Here is a 23,904-nt window from a genome sequence, read left to right as displayed (position 1 = left end):
GAGTGAGAAACCCAGCTCCACGCATCTCCTGTTTGAGCATGACTGACTCCAGGACCAGCACCCCCACCCCCCGTCACAACCCCTGGTGCGAGGGGCCAGCGGGGGGCTGGGGCAATCCAACCTGAGCCTTCAACTGGGGAGAGGGGTCGGGGGGGGCGGCTACCTCGACCAGCTGTACCAGGGCGATAGGTCCGCAGGGAGGCCCCAGCTCAGCCGCAGGGATCTGGGCCGTTTCTGTCTGAGAAGCTCGGAGGAAGTGGTTTTGCCGGGGAGGGGTGAGGTAGCCAGCACACATGTGGGGCTAGCTGATCCGTTAGGCCGGGTCCCCACCCTCAGGGCCCACAGTGTATGTAGGCTGCCCCTCAAAATGTCTTAGTTTTTTTTTAATCAGAAGAAAAAAATGGGTACAATAATAATGAACATATAAAATGAGTCCGGCCTGGGCTGCATTGGTCTTGGTGTCAATGCAGTCATAAAGTAGAATGTTAAGTGGGTGCTTTGTTTGTTTGTTTGCTTCCAGAGGAAGGCGTAAGGTAGCCCTGCTTACACAGTGAGGCCTTTGCCTGTTCAGACTCAGTCCTGTTGCCTCAGGCCCTTTGCTTGTGCTGTTCTCATCCCCGCCCCGGCCCAGAGCATTCTTTCCACACAACAACCCCCCAGTCAAGTTGACTCCAACCTGCCCCTCCCTAGCCCTTCCTGCAGATCAGTTTGGCCTCCTCTGGGGGTTCTTGCAACACCAGTTCCCGCTTTCTAATAGGCTGTCCACTTTAAAACGACGACATGAATCATTTCTCACTCCTCTTCGTTGCTTGCCAGGTTATCAATGCTGGGAGGGCAGGGCCTATGCCTGTCTTGGGGTCACCTCTGTGTCCCCTGAGGATCTAGCACACAATCAGTTCAGTCAGTTCAGTTGCTCAGTCGTGTCCGACTCTTTGCGACCCCATGAGTCGCAGCACGCCAGGCCTCCCTGTCCATCACCAGCTCCCGGAGTTTACTCAAACTCATGCCCATCGAGTCGGTGATGCCATCCAGCCATCTCATCCTCTGTTGTCCCCTTCTCCTCCTGCCCCAATCCCTCCCAGCATCAGGGTCTTTTCCAATGAGTCAGTTCTTCACATCAGGTGGCCAAAATTTTGGAGTTGCAGCTTCAGCATCAGTCCTTCCAATGAACACCCAGGACCGATCTCCTTCAGGAGGGACTGGTTGGATCTCCTTGCAGTCCAAGGGACTCTCAAGAGTCTTCTCCAACACCACAGTTCAAAAGCATCAATTCTTCGGCACTCAGCACACAGTAGGTGTTCAGTAAAGACCTGTTGAGGTCTGGGCTTCCCTGGTGGCACAGTGGATAGGAATCTGCCTGCCAGTGCAGGGGACACGGGTTCGATCCCTGGTCTGGGAAGATCCCACATGCTGAGAACCCGCCAGGCCCGAGAGCTACAACCACCGAGCTATGGAAGCCGGCGCGCCCTGGAGCCCATGCTCTGCAACAAGAATCCGAAATGAACAGCAGCCCCAGCTCACCACAATTAGAGAAAACCTACGTGCAGCAACGAAGACCGAGCCAAAACAATACATAAAAAGCAGACTGGGGCTGAGGGTGGGGGTGGGGGCCAGTTGGTGTCCTAGTCCCCGCCCAGGGCTCACCTACTTAAGGAAACAGGAACCACTTGGGGCACAGTGCCCCGCCCTGCTGACGTGCAGACCCTAAAGCGAAACCCAAGGCTCCTGTAGTTGCCGAGGCACAGCCAGAGTGAGGGCCTCGGGCCCCGCAGGGGTCTCCCAGGTACATGCCTATTTCTGTGCCCACCCCGTGCTGGGTGAGACTGGGGCCCCAAGAGCCTCAGCCTCATCTCCACCCTTGAGGAGATAGCACATGGGAACCAGGCTGGACCAGGAGGAGAGCCAGGGCTGGCGGGGTCCAGAGAAGCAGGAAGAACCTTCCGGGGGCACTGGTAGGTGACTATTGGAAAATAGAGCTGGAATTTGGAAAAAAGCATCCCTGACAGGAGCACAGCCGGGGCAGAGACATCGAGAGGAGAGAGAGAGCTTGGTCAGTGTGGAGCAGAGCAAGGATGTGGGCAATGAGAAGGTGGGGGAGGCTCCAAGGCCATGGTCAGGAGCTTCAAACTTAGTATGACTTCCTTCATCACCCTGCACCCTCCCCTCTGCCACTTCGCCAGTGCCAGGTGATGCTGGGGACCCAGAAAAATCCGAAAGAACCTAGCCCCGGACCCCATCCCCAAGAGCCCCTAATATGGGAGAGACAGAACCAAACACATGTTCCACGAGGCAAGGCTAAGCCAGAGGCGGGAATGATGGGAAAGGTGGAAGACAGATGGATGCCAGGGCTTTGTCCTGGAGAAGAGGCAAGAAAGCTGCCTGGAGGAGGGATATTCTTGCTGGGTCTTGAAGAATAAGCAAGAGTTCTCCCAGGTAGCAAAAAGAACAAGCCTGTAAATATTTCCTCATTCTAGGTCCCTACTGGGTTCATGAATATTCATTATATGCATACAGTGCTGACCTCTGTGCTAACTGTACCTTCTCAGGCAATTACCATCATTAGCCCCAAATGGCAGATGGCAATTCAGGCACAGAGGGGTTAAGTGTCATGCTCAGGATCACCCAGCAGCCAAGTGAGAGAGCTGCGGGCTGAACCCAGGTTGTCTGGCTCTGATTGGGCTCAGTTGGTTTATCACCCTGCTTTATTAAACATTTCTTAATAGATTTCTTTAATTTCACTCACTACAGAGTTTCTTTGGGTTCTTCCCCAGAGGGTGTGCTTGGCATCTGTCTTCTGGCAAGAGAAAGTCAATATTGACTGGGTTGATAAACACACCCTCCCTGTAGAAACAGCTTGGTAACAAAGACCTTCTGAGATTGAAAAATCAGACCAGTGGGGGAGGGGGGAGGGTTGAGCTCCAGCGTGGGCACAGAACTAAGGGTAAGAGTGAAGGGTCACGTGTGGACAATCCTTTGGCGGGTTTTTCACTGACTTAATACCATTTTGCGAATTGCTGCTGTTTTCTTTCTCTGTTTTCCAGCACTGGGTCACTGGCTCATGAAGTCCACTGGTACCTGAGCTTAAAACTGTTGAGAATGTGTGTGAATTAATCATGCACTTGTCAAGTGATAGATGTGCCATCTCCAGCCACCACCCTTGGTGACAACAGTGGCAGAAGCAGCTGTTTGGGGCCACATCTCTGTAGTGTTTAATGAAACCATGGCAACATTTTATGACACCCACTGTGTACCTGCTATTTCATTCATTCACTTATTATTTTGCCATCTCCACATCCCTCCTGGGAAAGTGATAGTTACTTAATTTAACCTTTACATAAATTTGGACTCCTCTGGTAGCTCGGATGGTAAAGAATATGCCTGCAATGCAGGAGACCTGGCTTCGATTCCTGGGTCAGGAAGATCCCCTGGAGAACGGTTGGGCTACTTGCTGCAGTATTCTTGCCTGGAATACTGAATTCCATCCAATTGCTGAATTCCATCCAATTCCATTCAATTCCATAGACGGAGGAGCTACCGTCCATGGAGTCGCAAAGAGTCAGACACGACTGAGTGACACAAGCTCAGTTCTTAAACTTAAATGGTGGTTGTTTAGTCGCTCAGTCGTGTCCAACTCTTTGCAACCCCATGGACTGTAGCCCACCAGGCTCCTCTGTCCATGAGATTTTTCCAGGCAAGAATACTGGAGTGGGTTGGCATTTCCTTCTCCAGGCGATCTTCCCTATCCAGGGATTGAACCCGGGTCTCCTCCATTACAGGTGGACTCTTTACCAACTGAGCCACCAGGGAAGCTCTAAACTTAAATACATATATGGATAAAAGGGGCTTTCTAATCCTTGTAGTAATGGCACACATAACAAGAACAAAAGGAAAAGGAAAAACCCTTGGGAGGGGTTTTGGGGGATGAGTCAGTGAATGAATGTGCTTTAAGTGCCAACACATAGTAGGTGCTCAAGAAACACAAGTCGATTTCAATCCTGTTGCTCTGTCCAACCTGGAGGACTTCTCAAAGGAGGAGGCACCATGAACCTCATGAATGAAGCGAAGGTGGGAAGTGGACCACACTTGACTGTCTTTCCTCCTCCCCATGGCCAGGTCCCCCCTCACCCCTGGAAGCCATGACTGAGGCCAGAAGGCTGCCCCCACCACTGCCTCCACGACTGGACTGGTTCGTGCAGACGCAGGTGGACCAGCTGACCTGTGAAGGGGTCCCTGAGTGGTTCCATGGTGCCATCTCGAGAGAGTAAGGACACAGCCACACCTTCCACCCTGCCCTTCACCCTCTTTCCTGGCCTACCCCCACCCTAGGCAGGTTTTTACTTTAGGATCCTGGGCTCAGCTGGGCTAAGTGAGTTAAGAGGGTTAAATTCTGCCTCCTCCATGGACTCACTATGCGACGTTGGGCAAGTTACTGGGCCTCAGCTCTCTCTATACACGTGGCCGCCAGAGCGGTCCCGCCAGGAACTGACAGGCCCCTTCCCCTCACCTCGCTCAGGCGGATGCAACCTCACTGAGTCAGTGAAGGTGAAATGCAGCTTCAGAATCTTTCTTAACACAGTGCCCCCCAAACAGTTGCTCTCGGTCCATCAGGGTTTAGCCAGAATGCACTTTCTACATTTGACTGAACTCCTAGGACACAAACAAATCCACCTAGTCACCCCCAGGGGCTAGCTCTAAATAAACAGCAAAAAGAACACTTATTGCTGCATTCTAAATGCAGGAAGTTGAGGAAACCTTATGAAAGCCACAGAAAGGAGGAATTGGGCATGGTTTCTAAGTTCTGGAGTGCACAGCAGAAGTATAATGTAAGCCATACGCTGTAATGTTATGTCATTTTAGTAGCTTTATTAAAAGAGGTGAAAAGAAAGAGGTGGAAGTAACTTTAATCATATTTTTTATTTAAACCAGTATATTCAACATGTAATTAGCCCTAAGTCCTTAAAATCTGGCATGTATTATATGCTTTTAGTATATCTCAATTCCTACCAGCCACATTTCAACTGCTCAGCGGCCACACGTGGCCAGTGGCCTCTGTAGTAGATGTTAGTTGCTTTGTGACCCCATGGACTGTAGCCCACCAGGCTCCTCTGTCTGCGGAATTCTCCAGGCAAGAGTACTAGAGTGGGTTTCCATTTCCTTCTCCACTGTATTAGGTAGCTCAGGTCCAAAACCCCCCTTTTGTCTCCTAGAAGGCTACCTCTCACTAGGTGTGAACCCAGGATAATAGTAATAATAATAGTGAGCATCTTGTGTGTTCCTACCAGCTGGCAGGTCCCATACTCACACCATGTGCTTTTCACCTGTCCTCCCACGGGCCCTGGGAGTTAGGGTTTACTTTCCCCTTAAGGAAGCTGAAGGTCAGAAAGGGACTGACCCTCCCCAGGGGTCACACAGCTAATGAAAAACAAAGCTGGATTTAAAATCAAATGAAAACAAAGCTGGATTTAAAATCAAATGCATCTGGGGACTTCCCTGGTGGTCCCACAGCTAAGACTCTGCGCTCCCAATGCAGGAGGCCCAGGTTCAATCTCTGGTCAGGGAACTAGATTCCACAAGCCTCAACTAAAGGGTTCACAGGTCACAACAAAGATGGAAGATCCCATGTGCCACAACTGAGATCAACACAGCCAAATAAATAAATAAAAATATTTAAAAAAATTTTTTTAATCAAAAGCATTTGAGAATAGCTCCTGCTTTATTACCTGTGACACCTTGATCTACCCAAAGCTGTCTTTGATTTGCCTTCCAGTTGTTGGGAAGGCAAGCATGGGCTGTGAGAGATGGTCAAGGTCATCAGAGACTTCCTAGCACCTCTGGGAGAACATCCTTGTCTCTGAATATCCCAAGGTCTGAAACAACCAAGAAAATAAGTGATTTTAAGCTGTTTGTTCACTTAGAAAATGGAAAACCATATGTAAAATAGATGACCACTGCAAGTTTGATGCATGAAGCAGGGCACCCAAAGCCGGTGCTCTGTGACAACCTAGAGGGATAGGGTGGGGAGGGAGGTAGGAGCAGTATTCAGGATGGGGGACACATGTATATTTATGGCCAATTCATGTTGACATATGGCAAAAACATCACGATATTATGAAGTAATTATACTCCAGTGGACAGAGAATCCAATGGACAGACAAGCCTGGTGGGCTACAGTCATGGGGTCGCAAAGAGTCGGACACAACTGAGCAACTAAACCACCACAATTATCCTCCAGTTAAATAAATAAAATTTAAAAAAAGAAAAGAAAAGCACAGACCTCTGTGGCTCAGGGGGTGCCACTACTGGATGACTAGTGTACCAGATGTCTGGCCAGTATGTTTATCCATCTTTTTCCTGTGTTTGCCCTCCAGGGATGCTGAGAACTTGCTGGAGTCACAGCCTCTGGGATCCTTCCTCATCAGGGTCAGTCACAGTCACGTGGGCTACACGCTGTCTTACAAGTAAGGCCTGGGTTAGGGGCAGGGGCAGGGGCAGGGGGACTCTGGGGCCTACTTGGAGGGGCATGGGTGCTTCATACCACAGCTTCTCAGCGAGCAACCATTGTGAGGGTCTGGTAGAATCTAACTGAGGAGTGGGCGGCTGCAGGTATGGCTGTAACCAGCAGACTTGGGCTTGATGGTAACTGAGACTGTGATAACAGGGATTGCGTGAGACCCAAGAGTAGCTATTGCCTTTCCTCTGACTCCCTCTCCCCAACCATTTAAATGACAACTACCTGGACTTCCCTGGTGGCTCAGTGGTAAAGAACCCGCCTGCCAGTGCAAGAGATGCAAGAGACACAGGTTCGATCCCTGGTCCGGGAAGATCCCACATGCCATGGAGCAGCTAAGCCCATGCCCCACAGCTATGCTCTGGAGCCCAGGAGCTGCAACTCCTGAGCACCATAACTACTGAAGCCCAAGCTCTAGAGCCCGTGTTGTGCAATGAGAGAAGCCACTGCAATGAGAAGCCTGGGAACAAAAAGTAGAGAGTAGCCCCCGCTCTCCGAAACTAGATAAGTGCCTGCGCAGTATAGAAGACCCAGCACAGCCAAAAACAAAATAATTAAATAAGGTGACTTAAAAATAAATAAATAAATGGCAACTCCTTGACTTCCTTGGGGTCATGTTAGGGAAAACCAGGGCAGCTCAGCTCCCTAAGTTTCAATGCCTGATCCAGCATCTCAGTTAGAGGAGTTAGTAGCACAAACTACTTTTCAAAAGGATTCCAGGCCAAAGGAATTTTTTTTTTCCAAAGGAATTTTTTAAATGGTCCTATTACAGAGTTACCCACAGAGGGAAAATCTTACGCCTTCAGTTACTTAGGCAGCCCAAGGCTGCCACTTAACATGTTGTATGATCTTGGACAAGTCACTCACTCTTTCTGTGCTTCCTTCAAAGTCCTCATCTCTAACATAAAAATGCTAAAGTTAATTGAGAGTCTTGATGTGAGGACTAAACGAGACATAACAAGCACATGCTTGCATTCATGCCAAGTCACTTTAGTTGTGTCTGACTCTTTGCAACCCTATGGACCGTAGCCTGCCAGGCTCCTCTGTCCATGGAATTTTTCAGACAAGAAAACTGGAGTGGGTTTCCATGCCCTCCTCTAGGAGATCTTTCTGACCCAGGGATTGAACCCATGTCTCTTATGTCTCCTGCATTGGCAGGCAGGTTATTGACCACTAGCACCACCTGGGAAGCCCAGTAAGCACACAGTGGCCAATCAATAAATGCATTCATTCATTAATAATGAAACATTTATTGAGTACCTGCACCAATTTTCATTGTCATTTCTGTTGATCAATTACCCTTGCCAGGCATGGAGCTAAGCTTTTACCTGCAGTGGATTTTTCCATCTTCACAAGAAGGCCTGAGTAGCCTCCTGTTATAAAGGGGGAAACTGAGGCACAGTACAGTCACCTGCCAGGTGTCACGTGGCTAATGAGTGGAGGAGCTTACAAGGGAATCTAGGCAGCAGGCTGTAGCCATGATGCTGCCAGCTCAAGAGCTGGGGGCGGATGCGGGAGGAGGGGTCGGGGTGGGAACCGTATGATGGAGAATGGGATAGCCTAGCCCCAGCCGTGTCTCCACAGAGCTCAGAACTGCTGCCACCATTTCATGGTGAAATTGTTGGATGATGGGAGCTTCATGATCCCTGGGGAAGAGAGGGCCCATGACTCTCTGGATGCTTTGGTCACCTTCTATCAGCAGCAGCCACTGCGGCCACATGGGGACCTGCTGATGCAATCCTGCCGACAGGTGAGGATTGGGACGCCCAAGGGCCAAGCCCTCCAAACCCTTTTGCTCCCGCATGCCCCTTCCGCCTCTGGAGATCCCATCATTCTTGCAGTCCTTGTTCCCCTGGGGCCCCGCCCCTCCTGGTCCTTGTTCCCTGAGTCCCCAGGCTGGTTTTTTTTTACAGGGATTCATGTACCAGGTATAACCTTGGCTGACCTACCAGAATAGCATATTTCCTTATAAGCCTCAGCGGGTGGGGTCTAGCCCTGAGAAGCTGCTGTGGGAGGGACATATCTCCTAATAAGGATTGATGGGCGTGGCCTAGGCCCCCAGAACTTGTTGTGTGAGGGGGTGTGTCTCCTTATAAGGACTGATGGGCATGGCCTAGGCCCTCAGAAACTGCTGTGGGAGGGACATAATTCCTTATAAGGATTGATAAGTGTGGCCTAGGCCCTCAGAAACTGGCTGTGGGTTTGGCATAGGCCTTATAAGGCCCAGAGGGCAGAGCCTAGCCCTCAGTAGTTGCTGTGGGAAGTTTTGTGGGTGGGACAGGACCCCAGCCCCATCCTTGTCCCCTTCCTTGGGACTGAGCTGTAGGTCCCCTCTGCCCTGCAGAAGGATCCAGAAAATGTGGATTATGAAGATCTCTTCCTTTACTCCAATGCGTTGGCTGAAGAAGCCACCAGGTCTGCCCTTGGCTTCAGCGAACATCAGATTCCCTCCTCTTATCCCATGGCCCCGCTCCAGGAGGTATGTGACAGAAAGGTGGCATCTCCAATCTGGAAAGTGGGAGGGGGGGTGGCAGGATGCAGGGGCAGAGGTGACCCACAGCTGCCAGAGGAGAGTCTCTAGAATGAAGATTAGATCCTGTTGTTGTTCAAGTCCCTAAGTTGTGTCTGAGGGTGGAGCTTGCCAATGACTTGGAGGCGGAGGGTAAGTGGGGAAGAAGGTGATTGTCATGGTTTGAATCCCCATGCCTGCGTGCATGCTCAGTCACTTCAGTCATGTCTGACTCTTTGTGACCTTATGGACTATAGCCCTCCAGGTTCCTTAGTCCATGGGATTCTCCAGGCAAGAACACTGGAGTGGGTAGTCATTTCCTTCTCCGCCTTCTGCGTGGCCCATGAGCTAAGCACAGCTTTTGTGTTTTTGAATGTTTGAAAGAAATCAAAAGACAAACAGTATTTCATGACCTGTGAAAATCAGGTGAAACCCACATTTCTGTGTCCATAAAGTATTATGGGAACACGGACATGCTAGCTCACTGACCATAATCTCTGGCTGCTTACACAACAACAGCAGAGCTGAGTAATGAAGCACAGACTATTGGACTCGCAAAGCTGAACACACTGGCTCTCTGAACCGTTATGGAAAAAGTCTGCTGCACGCTGGGGGAGATAGTGAAGCCCTTTACTGAGACAGGGAGGATGGGGCATGGGATCAGGTTTGGGAGGTTCTCTTGGGATCTTTCTCCATCCCAGGGTGTGTGGGTGGGACCCAGGTCCCCATTTCTGGGGGAGATTCAGCGCTCTGGTGGGTGGGGTGGCCCCAGGTCTCACCTGTTCTCCGTTTCAGGCCTCTGCAAAGCCAGGCCTGCTCCATCAGTCAAAGGAAAGGAAGCTGTCAGCAAGGCTGGTAGGTGCATCCTTGGAGGGTCCTCTTGGGGAGGCACGTCAGAAACTCTGGAGGAACCTCAAGATGCTCCCCAAGACAGGCAAGAAGGTCCAGCAGCAGCTGAAATCCCACCTGGCGGCTTTGAGCTCATCGTCAGTGACCGACGGCTCGGAAACCGGGACAGGTGACACAGCCTGGGAAAATCACGTCGACAAGGACCGCTTTGTGGCCATGTCCCCCACGAGCCCCCCACAGCCCGGAGCTCCCAGAGACAGACGGGGCCCCTCCAGGAAAACCTCAAGGTCCATCAGCTGGAGCGAGGCAACCTCGAAGGTCAAGGACTGGCACCAGACAGTAGTAAGGGTCCTATCCTTACAGGCATCCAAGCCAGACCCAGTGGACTTGAGAGAGCCACAGGACTCTCTCCCCGAGGAGTACCGCCCCCCGCCACCCTTCGCCCCTGGGTACTGCTAGGTTCACCCTGGCTCTGGGACCCTCACTGCTGGGGGCTGTTCATGCCTGGGTGTCTTGCTTTCTGCCGCAACCCACTAGCCCTCAGGGACCTGAGAGATGTAATAAAAACATTGCTTGGGTCTGGTCCTATGATTGCCAGTGGGGTAACCTGGTCATTTTAATAATAATAATAAGGGTTTCCCTGGTGGTCCAGTGGTTAAGACTCCACACTTCCACTGCAGGGGACACAAGTTCAATCTCTGGTTGGGGCACTAAGATCCCACCATGTGGCAGGGCCAAAAAATAACAGTAATAATAACAATCAGTTATAGCAATAGGGCTAGGACACCTACTGTGTGCCAGGCCTCACACTAGACCCTCCACATTCATTATTTCTTTCATGCCTCTCAGCAGACCCAGGGACTTTCCTGGTGGCTCAAATGGTAAAGAATCTGCCTGCGATGCAAGAGACCTAGGTTCATTCTCTGGATCAGGAAGATCCCTTGGAGAAGGGAATGGCAGCCCACTCCAGTATTCTTGCCTGGAGAATCCCATGGACAGAAGAGCCTGAAAGGGACTAACACTTTCACTTTTTTTTCACCTTCTGTGTAGGTCCACCAGGAAGGCTCATTCTGCATATTTTAAAGAAGAGGCAGGGGAATTCCCTGGCAGTTCTGTGGTTAGGGTTCTGCTCTCTCACTGCCAAGGGCCTAGGTTTGATCCCTGGTCAGGGAATTAAGATCCCACAAGCCTCGAGGCGCAACCCAAAAAAAATTAAATTAAATTTAGAAAATAAAGAGACAGGTTCAGAGAGAAGAAGAGATATGGCCAAAGTCACACACATGGCTGGGGTGTCAGCACCAGGACTTGAAGCCAGGGCAGTTTGAACTCTTTCTCTGCATCCCCTGCGCCTGGGCACAGCTGTTCATGCCTTCCCCCTGGGTTTTTGTGCACATGGAGGAGATGAGACTCGAGGAAAGCTCGGCACAGTAGCATTCCTGATATCAGTGGCGGCTGTAGGAGAAGCATAGGAGGCCCTTTGCTTTAAGAAGGGAGAGGCAGCCCAGGGCTGTGGTTGGGAGTGGGCTCAGGAGGAAATCTTGGGTCGTGGGGCTGTGTGACCTTTGGTGAGTCGCTCTCTGGGCCTGTTTCCTCATCCAGAAAATAAGAAGAGCAGTCCCCTTTTTCTCGGGATGAACCAGCAGGATGTGAATAAAACCTAGGGCTTTGGTGCACAGTTGGTGCTTAATAAATGGGGATTACGGTGGGAGGGGGCACCCTAGAAATGATGCACTCTGGAGGTGTCTGGGAAGGTCCCAGGAGTCTGGTTTCAGTCACAAGAATGATTACTCCTTGGATGGATCAGGGCCATGGAATGGGCCTCCAGGATGACTCTAGGTGGAGTAGAGTGCTGTGCTGCGCTTAGTCACTCAGTCGTGTCCAGCTCTTTGCGACCCCATGGACTGTAGCCCACCAGTCTCCTCTGTCCATGGGGATTCTCCAGGCGAGAATACTAGTGGGTTGCTATGCCCTCCTCCAGGGGATCATCCCACCCCAGGGATTGAACCTAGGCCTCCCATATCGCAGGCAAATTCTTTACTGTCTGAACCAGCAGGGAAGCCCAAGAATACTAGAGTGGGTAGCCTATCCCTTCTCCAGGGGATCTTCCCAATTCAGGAATCGAACCAGGGTCTCCTGCATTGCAGGCAGATTCTTTACCAGCTGAGCTACCAGGGAAGCCCAAGTGGAATAGTGTGTGGCTTCCCAAATCTGCAAGATGTGAGGTTTGGGATCTGCAGTGAGGTGGGCCTGGGCTCAAGTCTGCCCCTGCAAATGACTTCAGGTGTGGCCCTGGGCAAGTCACTCCACTGTCTCTGAATGAAGTGGGAGTGCTTCTCTGCCAGCCCTGCTGGGATGTCACAGGGAGTCAGCACAATGGCAGAATGGCAGGTGCTTCATGACTATAAAGCACTGTGCCAGCTTCAGTGAGTGACATTCCTGCCCAGAGGCCTCCTCTGGCAGTTCTGATGAATCAATGAGGAGGTGAAGCTTTAGTCTCCTTGAGAAATTCAGGGATTGAGTGGGGAAAGGGGGACTTGTGTAGTCGTGTTGCACCCCTGGGGATGCCCTGGGGTGGGACAGCAGGGGCCTCATCTCCTCTGCCCACCAGGCAAGTCACCTCCAGCCCTCACAGTGGAGAGATGTCCAGAGTCAGCCCTTTCCTTGTACAAATGGGAAAATCGTGCCCCACAGAGGGTGCAGCCACACCAGAATCACAGTGAGGACAGAGGTGCGATCCCAGGCTGTCTCCCTCTGATCTACCAGGTTTAGGGGGGAAACACATTTTCCAGGCAGTGGTGACTCAGTGATGTGCGTTTATTCCCAGAGCCCAGGGAAACCAGACTTCACAGCAGGATGAGGGGTTCGCCCCGACGTCCTCTGGCCCGGCTCCTCCTCCGTGGTGCCCTCAGATGCGGATGTGGAAGGTGCTGGGTGCAAAGAGGAAAGGAGTCTGTCAGCAGGCAGAGAGCAGCCTCTCTTCGTCCTCCTCCCCAGCACTCCCACCAGGAGTCCCCAAGGCAGGCAAGGTGCCATGGTGGGTGGGTGGGGGGAGATGGACCCCTTCAGTAAACCCCAGGCCATGGTCTTCCTGGCCCCTACAGGGGTTGAGAGCACATCCTTTTGGATCAGAGATTACATCCTATCTCTCCCAGACTCTGGGCCTCAGTTTACTTCCCTGTAAAATAAGGATAATGGCAACCTCCTCCAAAAGCTCTTATCACCTACCAGGTGATGCAGCAGTCATTGCCCCTACCATAGTTTGACCTCAGGCCAAACTACAGGGAGGGAACACAGCCCCACCCATCAGCAGAAAATTGGATTAAAGAGTTACTGAGTGTGGCCCCATCTCACACCGGAGACCGGGGACCTGACTCGAGCTCGGGAGAGCGCATCAGAGCGGGGGGCGCGGCAGGGGGGCTGGTGGGGGGTGGGGGTCACGGGCGCTCCCCCTCGCCCAGCCCGTGACGACGTCAGCGGACAGGCAGCTAGTAAAGTAATGCTCAAAATTCTCCAAGCCAGGCTTCAGCAATACGTGAACCGAGAACTTCCAGATGTTCAAGCTGGTTTTAGAAAAGGCAGAGGAACCAGAGATCAAATTGCCAATATCCGCTGGATCATAGAAAAAGCTAGAGAGTTCCAGAAAAACATCTATTTCTGCTTTATTGACTATGCCAAAGCCTTCGACTGTGTGGATCACAATAAACTGTGAAAAATTCTGAAAGAGATGGGAATACCAGACCACCTGACCTGCCTCTTGAGAAACCTGTATGCAGGTCAGGAAGCAACAGTTAGAACTGGACATGGAACAACAGACAGGTTCCAAATAGGAAAAGGAGTACATCAAGGTTGTATATTGTCACCCTGCTTATTTAACTTATATGCAGAGTACATCATGAGAAACGCTGGGCTGGAAGAAGCACAAGCTGGAATCAAGATTGCCAGGAGAAATATCAATAACCTCAGATATGCAGATGACACCACCCTTTTAGCAGAAAGTGAAGAGGAACTAAAAAGCCTCTTGATGAAAGTGAAAGAGGAGAGTGAAAAAGTTGGCCTAAAGCTTAACATTCAGAAAACTAAGATCATGGCATCTGGCCCCATTACCTCGTGGGCAATAGATGGGGAGACGGTGGAAACAGTGTCAGACTTTATTTTTTTGGGTTCCAAAATCACTGCAGATGGTGATTGCAGCCATGAAATTAAAAGACGCTTACTCCTTGGAAAGAAAGGTATGACCAACCTAGATAGCATATTAAAAAGCAGAGACATTCCTTTGCCGACAAAGGTCCGACTAGTCAAGGCTATGGTTTTTCCAGTGGTCATGTATGGATGTGAGAGTTGGACTGTGAAGAAAGCTGAGCACTGAAGAATTGATGCTTTTGAACTATGGTGTTGGAGAAGACTCTTCAGAGTCCCTTGGACTGCAAGGAGATCCAACCAGTCCATCCTGAAGGAGATAAGTCCTGGGTGTTCATTGGAAGGACTGATGCTGAAGCTGCAACTCCAATACTTTGGCCACTTGATGTGAAGAACTGACTCATTGGAAAAGACCCTGATGCTGGGAGGGATTGGGGGCAGGAGAAGGGGACAACAGAGGATGAGACGGCTGGATGGCATCACCGACTCGATGGGCATGAGTTTGAGTAGACTCCGGGAGTTTGTGATGGACAGGGAGCCCTGGCGTGCTGCGATTCATGGGGTCGCAAAGAGTCAGACACGACTGAGCAACTAAACTGAACTGTGGCCCCGCCCACCAGAACAAGACCTAGTTTTCCCCACAGCCAGTCCCTCCCACCAGGAAGTTTCCACAAACCTCATCCTCACCCATCAGAGGGCAGAAAGAATGAAAACCACAATTATAGAAAACTAACCAAACTGATCACATGGATCACAGCTTTGTCCGACTCTGAAATTACGAGCCATGCCGTGTAGGGCCACCCAAGATAGATGGGTCATGGTGGAGAGTTCTGACAAAACGTGGTCCACTGAATAAAGAAATGGCAAACCCCTTCAGCATTCTTGCCTTGAGAACCCCATGAACAGTATGAAAAGGGAAAAAGATATGACACTGAAAGATAAACTCCCCAGGTTGGTAGGTGCCCAATATGACACTGGAGAAGAGTGGAGAAATAGCTTCAGAAGGAATGAGGAAGCTGAGCCAAAGCAGCAAAAATGCCCCATCTGGAGGTGAAAGTAAAGTCCGATGCTGTAACGAACAATATCGGAAAGGAACAGGGAATGTTAGATCCGAGTGTGCTGCGCTGTGCTTAGTCGCTCAGTCGTGGCCGATTCTTTGCGACCATATGGACTGTAGCCCACCAGGCTTCTCTGTCCATGGGGATTCTCCAGGCAATACTGGAGTGGGTTGTCATCCCTCCTCCAGGAGATCTTCCCAACTCAGGGATCAAATCCAGGTCTCCTGCATTGCAGGTGGATTCTTTACCATCTCTAAGACACCAGAGAAACCCATTAATCAAAATAAATTGGAAGTGGTCAAACAGGAGATGGCAAGAGTGAACACTGACATTTTAGAAATCAGTGAACTAAAATGGATGGGAATGGGAGAATTTCATTCAGATGACCATTATATCTATCACTGTGGGCAATAATCTCTCAGAAAAAAATGAAGTAGTCCTCATGGTCAACAAAAGAGTCCAGAATGCAGTACTTGGGTGCAATCTCAAAAATGACAGAATGACCTCAGTTTGTTTCCAAGGAAAACCATTCAATAGCACAGTAATCCAAGCCTATGCCCCAACCACTAAGGCTGAAGAAGGCTCAGATATGCAGATGACATTTCTAAAGTTGAACATTTCTATGAAGACATACAAGATCTTCTAGAACTAACACCAAAAAAAGATGTCCTTTTCAACCTAGATAGTGTATTAAAAAGCAGAGACATTACTTTGCTGACAAAGGTCCATATAGTCAAAGCTATGGTTTTTCTAGTAGTCTAGGATGGGACAGCTGGACCATAAAGAAGGCTGAGCCCTGAAGAATTGATGCTTTTGAACTGTGGTGTTGGAGAAGACTCTTGAAGAATCCCTTGGATACCAAGGAGATCAAACCAGTCCATCCTAAAAGAGATCAGTCCTGAGTATTCATTGGAAGGACTGATGCTGAAGCTGAAGCGCCAGTACTTTGGCCACCTGATGCGAAGAGCTGATTCATTGACAAAGACCCTGATGTTGGGAAAGATTGAAGGCAGGAGGAGAAGGGGACGACAGAGGATGAGATGGTTGGATGGCATCACAGGCTCGATGAATATAAGTTTGGGCAAGCTCCAGGAGATGGTGAATTACAGGGAAGCCTGGCGTGCTGCAGTCCATGGGGTTGCAGAGAGTCAGACACAACTGAGAGACTGAACAACAAAATTGGGGTAACAGCTATCCCTCCTTAACTGAACTGTAATGATGGCTGAAAGAATGGAAACTGTCACTCAGTCATGTCCGACTCTTTGCGACCCCATGGGTTGTAGCCGCCCAGGCTCCCCTGGCCATGGGATTCTCCAGGCAAGAATCTGGAGTGTGTAACCATTCCCTTCTCCAGGGTATCTTCCCCACCCAAAGATCAAACCCAGGTCTCCTGCATTGCAGGCTGATTCTTTAACATCTAAGCCACTAGGGAAGCTTGGTGGCTCAGACAGTAATGAGGGCTAAAAAGAGGCAAATATACAGAGCAGTACGCACATTAGGTACTCAGTTAGTGGCAAGAGACTGACTCATCATGGTGTCATTTTTCGTGTCTCAGTGGTCAGGAGACCAGCCTTGCTTATCCGGGGTAGAGGAAGGAGGTCCTCTGGGCATGAAAGCCACAACACTAACAATAGTACACAGTTATTGAGCACCTACTGTGTGCAAAGAACTGCTCTAAATTCTTTCCGTGTACTAGCTCAAGGTCAGTCAACGTTCTTCTGCCAAGGGCCAAATGATTGATATTTACAACTTTGCACAATGACTCAATGTTGCCTTAAAGCTCAAAAGAAGCTGTGGACACTATGAACACAAATAGGCATGGCTGTATCCCAATAAAACCAGCAATGGACATGGAAATCTGAGTTTTATATCGCTTTCATGTGTTGTGTAGTATGATTATTTTCCCCCAACCATTTAAAATTGTAAAAACCATTCCAAGCTCATGGGAGGTATAAAAACAGATGGTAAAAAAAAAAAAAAAAAACAGATGGTGGGCCACCCACCCCCTGTATTAACTCATTTAATCTATGCTGGATCTCCTGGAGAAGGAAATGGCAACCCACTCCAGTATTCTTGCCGGGAAAATCCTTTGGACTCGTAGGCTACAGTCCATGGGGTCGCAAAAGAGTCAGACATGATTCAGCGACTGAACAACAATCCTCCTTAGAGCGCTGATTCTCCCTAGGGTTGCCAAGTACAGTTGTCCAGTCTGTTAACTGCAAAATGTTCAGGCAAGTGAGGGTTGAAGTCCCAACCATGTTCTACTCACCCAAAGAGCTGTGTCCACCCACAAGAGGTGTCCCCAGGGTCTCTAATTAGCCCCATTCAAAAGACACAGACTGAGGCCAGGGAGGTCGGGAAAGTTCCCCAAGGTCACAAATGAAAAAAATGGGGGAAATTTCACAGAGTCTGTGAATCTAATCCGTGAGCACTCCTCTCGTACATGGGAATGGATTGCGCAAGGTGGCGAGGAATATCACCTGAGGAAGTCTGGTGCCCGAAGGATCATGTTCTGGAAGTCTTCCAGGGAGAGTCGCCCGTCGTGGTCCCCATCGGCTTCATCCAGCACCTTCTCACATATCAGGCTCACCTCCTCAGCGCTCAGCTCCCCCCGAGTCAGCTTAGTCACCGTCTGCTCCAGGTCCCACGCACAGATGTAGTCATCGTTGTTAAAGTCTGCACAGCAGGACAGGTGGGGACATGGGGGTGACCGGACAACAGGGACCAGGCAGGCTGGGCCAGTGGTGAACACATCTTGTCCCCATGTGACAAAGGAAGAAACTGAGGCACTGGAGGGAACCCAAGCCCCTGGGCTAATAGCCAGATCTTGCTTTGGAATTGGGTAGGTAACTGCTGGGAGGTCATTCATTCACTCAAGTATTTATTGAGCCCTTACTATGTGTCAGTCTCTGGGGGCCTAGATGGTAAAGAATCTGCCTGCAATGCAGGAGACTCAGGTTGGATCTCCGGATGGGGAAGATCTCCTGGAAAGAATGGCTTCCCACTCCAGTATTCTTGCCTGGAGCATCTCATGGACAGAGGAGTCCGGCAAGCTGCAGTCCATGGGGTTGCAAAGAGTTGGACACAACTGAGAGACTAACACTACTATGTGTCAGGTGAGTGATAACTGTTTCTCATTCATTCCCTCTTTCAATAAGTATTTATTGAGTGCCTACTTTGTGCCAGGCACTGTGATAAGTTTTCATTCATTCATTCAACAAGTATTCACTGAATACCTACTATGTGCCAGTCACAGAGACAGATGGCAAACCAAACACTGTCACTGCCCTGGGGTCTCTTCAGAGAGAAAATCAATAAGAAATGAAGAGATGAATGAACAAGAAGTTAAGCAGCACTGCTCCATGCTAGAAGAGAAATAGAATGTGGCATGGAGAGTGACTAGGAGGCAGGGACTACTTTAGACCGAGATATCAAGGGAAGAAGGAACTAGGGGAAAGGTATTCTAGACAAAAGGCACAGCAGAGGCAAAGGCCCAGAGGCAGAAAGGGTTTGACCTGTTGGGGAAACAGCCAGGCCAGTGTAGCTGGATGGAATTAGCAAAGGGATAGGGTGGAGGGGGAGGTACCGAGGTGGGGTGAAGGACAGGGCCAGGCAGGGCCTCAGAGCCCTTGGTGAGACATATGTGATGGCCGTGAAGTCCCTGACCTGAGACCTGGGTTTGTTCCCACTTCCCCACCCTGGGGTCTGTGCACACACCATAAATTTTAAAAGCGTAGTAGGCTTTGAGGTCACGGGGAGCCATTTCACTCATCACAGAAAACATGTCCAGGAAGTTGTCCAAGGTCATGTGGCCATCCCCATCCTCGGAGAAGACCTGGGCGATCCTCTGACGGAAGGGGTTGTCCTAGAGACAGGAAATCCATCCCTTACCAGGTTCTCTGGGGCTCCGTGTGGTTTCACTGTCAGCCCCTACCTTTCTGGGAACCTCTGAGTACCCTTCACCAAGACTCTCTTCCTCCTGTGATCCCTGGAGAAGATTCCAGGCAACTCCAGTCTCCTCCCCTATGGCCTGGGTGCCAGTTAACCCCCATTCTGGCTTCAGAGGCAGTCACATGACTTCAGTGAGGCCAATCAGGGACTTCCATTCACCTGGCAATGGCGATTGCTTCTAGGATGATCATGTGACTCCAGATGGCCAATCAGAAACTGCCTTGGGAGAGTTTCTGAACAGTTGGAGTGGAGGAACCTCATTTCTGCTTGTTGCAGAGCTGATGGGAGGAAATCTGGGGCAGTTGGTGTTTCCCTTCACTACCTCAAGAGAACAGGCTGCCTTGAGACTGAAGCCTCTTCCTGGGAGAAGCTGAATTATGGAGGGAGATTCTGAAGTACAATGCTTTCTCTCCCTCTTGAATGAGGTTTCTGTCCTTGTGATAAAATGACCTCTGTTCTCTGTCACTTATCCCACAAGTCCCCTCCAGAGTCACAAACTAGTGTCAAACATCCTGCTGACAAGAACCTGCCTTTAATGGCTTCTACTATGAAAAAGAACTAATGTTCCTGAGTGGGCTTCCCACGTGGCACTAGTGGTAAAGAGCTTGCCTGCCAATGCTGGAGACATAAGAGACGCAGGTTTGATCCCTGGGTTGGGAAGATCCCCAGGAGGAGGACACAGCAACCCACTTCTAGTATTCCTGCCTGGAAAATCTCCATGTACAGAGTAGCCTGGCGGGCTTACAGTCCATAGGGTTGCAAAGAGTTGGACATGAGTGAAGAGACTTAGCACATACTCAACACAATGTTCCTGAGTCACAGGCCCTGTGCTAAGCCCTTTATCTGCATTATCTCATCTCATCTTTCCCACAAGCCCAGAGTTTGAATTGTGTCTCTCTCATGTCCTAGCTGTGTGACCATAAGCAAGTATCTCAACCTCTCTGAAATTCAGTTTCTTCACCTGTAAAATCAAAATAATTGCAATAGTCACCTCACAGAAATACAGCAAGGGACATCCCTTCTGTTTTTTCCCATGCCTGCCCCAGGGCCCCGGGCATACCTTCAGCTCAGGCATGCTGCCAATGAGCTCATAGGGCACCTTCACGTCAGGGCAGCTGGTATAGTCGAGAGGGACAAGCTGAGGGGCCAGGTCCTGGTAGCGATAGAAGAGCCTGGTGTGGGGAGGGAAATAATGAGAAGGTCTGGGGGGTGAGGGAGGGTGGGCTTGTCTCTGCTCGCTCACTCTCACAGATGCTCACTCTCCACTGAAGGATGCCGAGCCTCCAAGAGCCATCAGCCCTGGGTCCAGCCCTCACACACAGAGGCAGATACAGACACCTTTATCTCCCGAGGGACAAGGCCAAGGTAAAGACAGGACCCCAGGGACTTCCCTGGAGGTCCAGTGATTACGAAGCCACCTGCCAGTGCAGGGGATACAGGTTTGGTCCCTGGTCTGGGAAGATCCCACACGCCATGAGGCAACTACTGAGCTCATACACCACAACCACTGAAGGCCACGCTCCCAAGGGAAGCCACTGCAATGAGAAGCCCACATATCACAGCTAGATAGTAGCCCCCGCTCACCAAAACTGGAGAAACCCACACAGCAACCAAGACCCAGAGCAGCCAGAAAATGAACTAATTCACTGTTTTTGAAATGTAAAAAAAGAGAAGACCCCAAAGCTAGGGGAAACTAGAGTGGGAAAAGTAAGCCAAGGAGAAGGAAGGACTTCCTGGAGGAGGGGGCATGGGTGCTAGGTGCTGGGCTTTGAAGCACAAATAAGAGGTCACCAGCAGATGGGGTAGACAAAAAAGAGCGTGCTTAAGGCAAGGTCATCTCACACTGAGCGTTCAGAGACTCTGAGTGAATCTATGATTTGCTGGACATCATCACACTGTTGGCAAGACCCTGCTCTAAAGACCCTCATCCTCACACTTTCCTTCTCTCCCTCCATAATGGGGGTTGCAGTTCCCTCAAGGGGCCAGAGACAAAGTCTAATATTCAGGTTTTTCAAAAGGGTAAATGAAAGACACTTTGCAAAACACCAAAGGCCATACACACTGCCTAGATGGTGGGGTCAGGTGTCTACTGCAATGCCCTTGCCTGGTGACACCACACCGTCACTGGATCATGCTGAGCAGGCACCTTGTACAGACCATCCTTGATGAGCCAGAGATCCTGAAGTTGTTAGGGACGTCTCAGAAGGGGATAGAAGCCTCTGGGTCATATGATGACTAGGAATTGGCAGAGGGGGTATCGGGAACTTCACTGCTGGGTGCCTTCAGAGAATAGCCTGGGTTTGGGTTTCTGTATGGCCTTGAGTAAGTCCCTCTTCCCCCTTTCCCCCTTTCTGCTCAGTAGGTCTGTGTGAGAAGCAAGAAGCTTGAGACACACAAAATGTTAGCTTCAAACTCTTTGGGACTCTACCCATCTACCCAGGGGTCTGAGGTCAGCCTCCCCTGTGTGAGCCTCAGTTTCCCCATCAGTAATCCAATCATGATGGTCAGGGTGACCCTGTGAACTGTCCTCGCCCAGACAATGGGGCTTACTGGTGGAAGTTATGCCCATCAATAATGGATGTCCTGCACCCACACAATTGGGACCTTGGCCCTGATCACTCTGCAGTCAAACTCCAGCCAGCTTGGGTTTCACAGGTCAAAGTCCATGGATCTGGCCTCTGGATAATGGCTCCATGGGCTGAGTGATGCTGTAGGATACCCCTCCATGCCCGTCTCATTGACACCAGGAACCTGCAGCAGCCTGGGGCCACCTCTCCACCCTCTAACCTTGATGCCAACCCCACCGCCCAGAGCTGGCTCTAGACTCTGCCCCTGGCATCACAGCCTGTTCTCACTGGGCCTCAGGGGGAAGTTTTTAACATGCTGATTCGCATCACCCCTGCTCACACACTCTCTATGGCTTCCTGCCACCTCTGGGAGAAAGCCAAAGCTCGTCAGCCTAGAGGTGTGACGATAAGACCAGATGGGATTTCTCAACAACCTTCCCATCTCTGCGTCCATCCACCACATGAGCATGCGATTCCCCCATTAAGCATTGAGTGCAGTCAAATTGCAAAGCATATAGAAAGTACCCAGCTCTTCTTCCCTTCCTCAGACTGACCTCATGATTTCCTTTCTCGTGAAGAAGGTGCAGTCCTGTGGAGAGAGATCTTGGCTTAAACCAGACCCTGCCTGATGCGGGGGGTGCCTCCTTCCTCTCCCACTACCCATCGCTGCCTGAATCCACACACAGAGGCACCCCAGGACCGCTTGCTGACTGCGCCCCCTCCCCGCAGTATGAAGGAATGCTGTCCCCATTTCTTCAGCCAAGAAAACAACAAGGCTGCCAAGCCCACCGATGGCTTGGTCTATCACCCCTACCTGATAAGCTTCCAGCTGCTCATGAGTGAAGACTGCTTGCTTGTTACCCATAGTGGAGACCTCTGCCTGGACTCCGGAATAGGCTCCCAAAGCCCCCCAATCTTCTTGGGGCCACACTGGTTGCCAGGCTGCTGCTCACCAGCGTCTGGGCAAATCTCCCTGCCCTGGCTGTCACCTGCCCACCCTCCTCATCACCCCCAGCCTGGGTGAGACTCAAGTTACAGCCAAGCTCTCTGGGCAACGGCCTGAGTGTATGTCCACAGACATCAGGGCAAGGAGAAGGGCTCGGGGAGGTCACAGGGCAGCCCTCAGTGGGGAGACCACACTTGCCATCACCAGTGAGACTGGGGGTGTGGGGCACCTTTGAGAGATGGGCAGGGTGGTGGAGAGGCTGCCAGCACACTTCAGGTCAAATTCCAGCTCTTTACCCACGAACTGTGTGGTCTTAGGCAAGTCACCTGGCCTTTCTGAGGCTTGTTTGTAAGATGGAAATTATATTAGTACCTACTTCATAGAGTAGTAAAGAATCTGCCTGCCAAAGTAGGAGACTCGGTTTCAATCCCTGGGTCAGGAGGATCCCCTGGAGAAGGAAATGGCAACCCAATCCAGTATTCTTGTCTGGGAAATCCCATGGACAGAGGGGTCTGGTGGGCTACGATCCATGGGGTCTCAAAGAGTCGGACAGGACTTAGTAACAAAACAACAACAACAACAACATAGAGTTGTTCTGAAGATTTAATGAGATCATTCACTCAATTTCCCCAAGCAAAAAAAAAAAATTTTTTTTTTGACCATTGGATATAAGCCAATTCTAGACACATGATAGTGAACAAGCTAGATGAGTTGTGCATTGGAGATGATGATGAGAATGATGTTATGGCTTGAGAAAAGCAATCTAATGTCTAAGTTTGGGTTAAATTAACACCATAGTTCTTTATTGCAGGACTTGTCCGACCCTTTAATACGTTGATGTGCACCATGTATCCTCAAGGGGTAAATTCAGTAATTTCCCCTACATATTGAATGAATTTCATTCCAAGAGCACGTTCTTAAGTCCAATTCATTCGTTAAGTCCAACAAAGTTAGTCTGAGTACTCAACAAACACAATTGGCTTTTTGTACTGTTTACACAGTAATAATACTTTTCACACAAATAGTACATAAGAAGCAAACACACAAAATAAGACATTTAAAATCCTACAGTACAGTGCCTTGAAAAGTACAGTAGCACAGTACAATAAGTGGCATACAGAGGCTGGCATCAAATCAACAGTCAAGAGGAGTGACCGACTGGAGGAGGGAGAGGAGGTGAGATGTGAAGCTGAAGGACCATCAGCAACAGGAGATGGAGGGCAAGCTGCGATTTCACTCCCGTCTGACACTGACGGCACTGATCCTGATTCCTTGCTGGAGCCAGACGCGTGTTCACATCTCTGAGTTTGCAACTTGAAGGTTCACATGTAGAGAACTTACTGTACAACGTAGCAGCTGCCAATGTTATTAAGACCCAG

At 50.2% G+C, this 23,904-nt stretch overlaps 2 protein-coding genes across 3 annotated transcripts; one reads left to right on the top strand and one right to left on the bottom strand.

Moving 5' to 3' along the window:
* Positions 1-1,695: 1,695 nt before the first annotated feature.
* On the top strand, positions 1,696-10,457 carry HSH2D (hematopoietic SH2 domain containing). Its single transcript, XM_043911112.1, has 6 exons — positions 1,696-1,952; positions 4,114-4,261; positions 6,369-6,458; positions 8,093-8,258; positions 8,853-8,987; positions 9,813-10,457. The coding sequence occupies exons 1-6, from the start codon at positions 1,874-1,876 to the stop codon at positions 10,323-10,325; spliced, it is 1,131 nt and encodes a 376-aa protein (XP_043767047.1). The 5' UTR covers positions 1,696-1,873; the 3' UTR covers positions 10,326-10,457.
* Positions 10,458-12,661: 2,204 nt separating this feature from the next.
* CIB3 (calcium and integrin binding family member 3) lies at positions 12,662-22,444 on the bottom strand. Of its 2 annotated transcripts, XM_043913880.1 has the most exons (6): positions 22,394-22,444; positions 22,134-22,168; positions 20,073-20,184; positions 18,779-18,926; positions 17,542-17,737; positions 12,662-12,793 (listed from the first exon to the last, which is right to left on the bottom strand). In XM_043913880.1, the coding sequence occupies exons 1-6, from the start codon at positions 22,442-22,444 to the stop codon at positions 12,772-12,774; spliced, it is 564 nt and encodes a 187-aa protein (XP_043769815.1). In that variant the 3' UTR covers positions 12,662-12,771. The 2 variants fall into 2 exon arrangements, with proteins under 2 accessions (XP_043769815.1, XP_043769816.1); XM_043913881.1 differs by lacking the exons at positions 20,073-20,184; positions 22,134-22,168.
* Positions 22,445-23,904: the final 1,460 nt, after the last annotated feature.

Source organism: Cervus elaphus, chromosome 9 (genome assembly GCF_910594005.1).
Source record: "Cervus elaphus chromosome 9, mCerEla1.1, whole genome shotgun sequence".
NCBI classification, from domain to species: Eukaryota; Metazoa; Chordata; class Mammalia; order Artiodactyla; family Cervidae; genus Cervus; species Cervus elaphus.
Note: the sequence above shows the minus strand (reverse complement) of the source record. Positions and strands in the feature narration are given on the sequence as shown.

Coding starts and splice junctions, on each gene's coding strand:
- HSH2D (XM_043911112.1), top strand. CDS start 1,874: ATGGGAACCAGGCTGGACCAGGAGGAGAGCCAGGGCTGGCGGGGTCCA. Junction 8,259..8,852: donor TGATGCAATCCTGCCGACAG/GTGAGGATTGGG, acceptor TCTGCCCTGCAG/AAGGATCCAGAAAATGTGGA. Junction 8,988..9,812: donor CCATGGCCCCGCTCCAGGAG/GTATGTGACAGA, acceptor TCTCCGTTTCAG/GCCTCTGCAAAGCCAGGCCT.
- CIB3 (XM_043913880.1), bottom strand. CDS start 22,444: ATGGGTAACAAGCAAGCAGTCTTCACTCATGAGCAGCTGGAAGCTTAT. Junction 17,738..18,778: donor CTACGCTTTTAAAATTTATG/GTGTGTGCACAG, acceptor CCTGCTGTGCAG/ACTTTAACAACGATGACTAC. Junction 12,794..17,541: donor CGGGCACCAGACTTCCTCAG/GTGATATTCCTC, acceptor CTTTGCACCCAG/CACCTTCCACATCCGCATCT.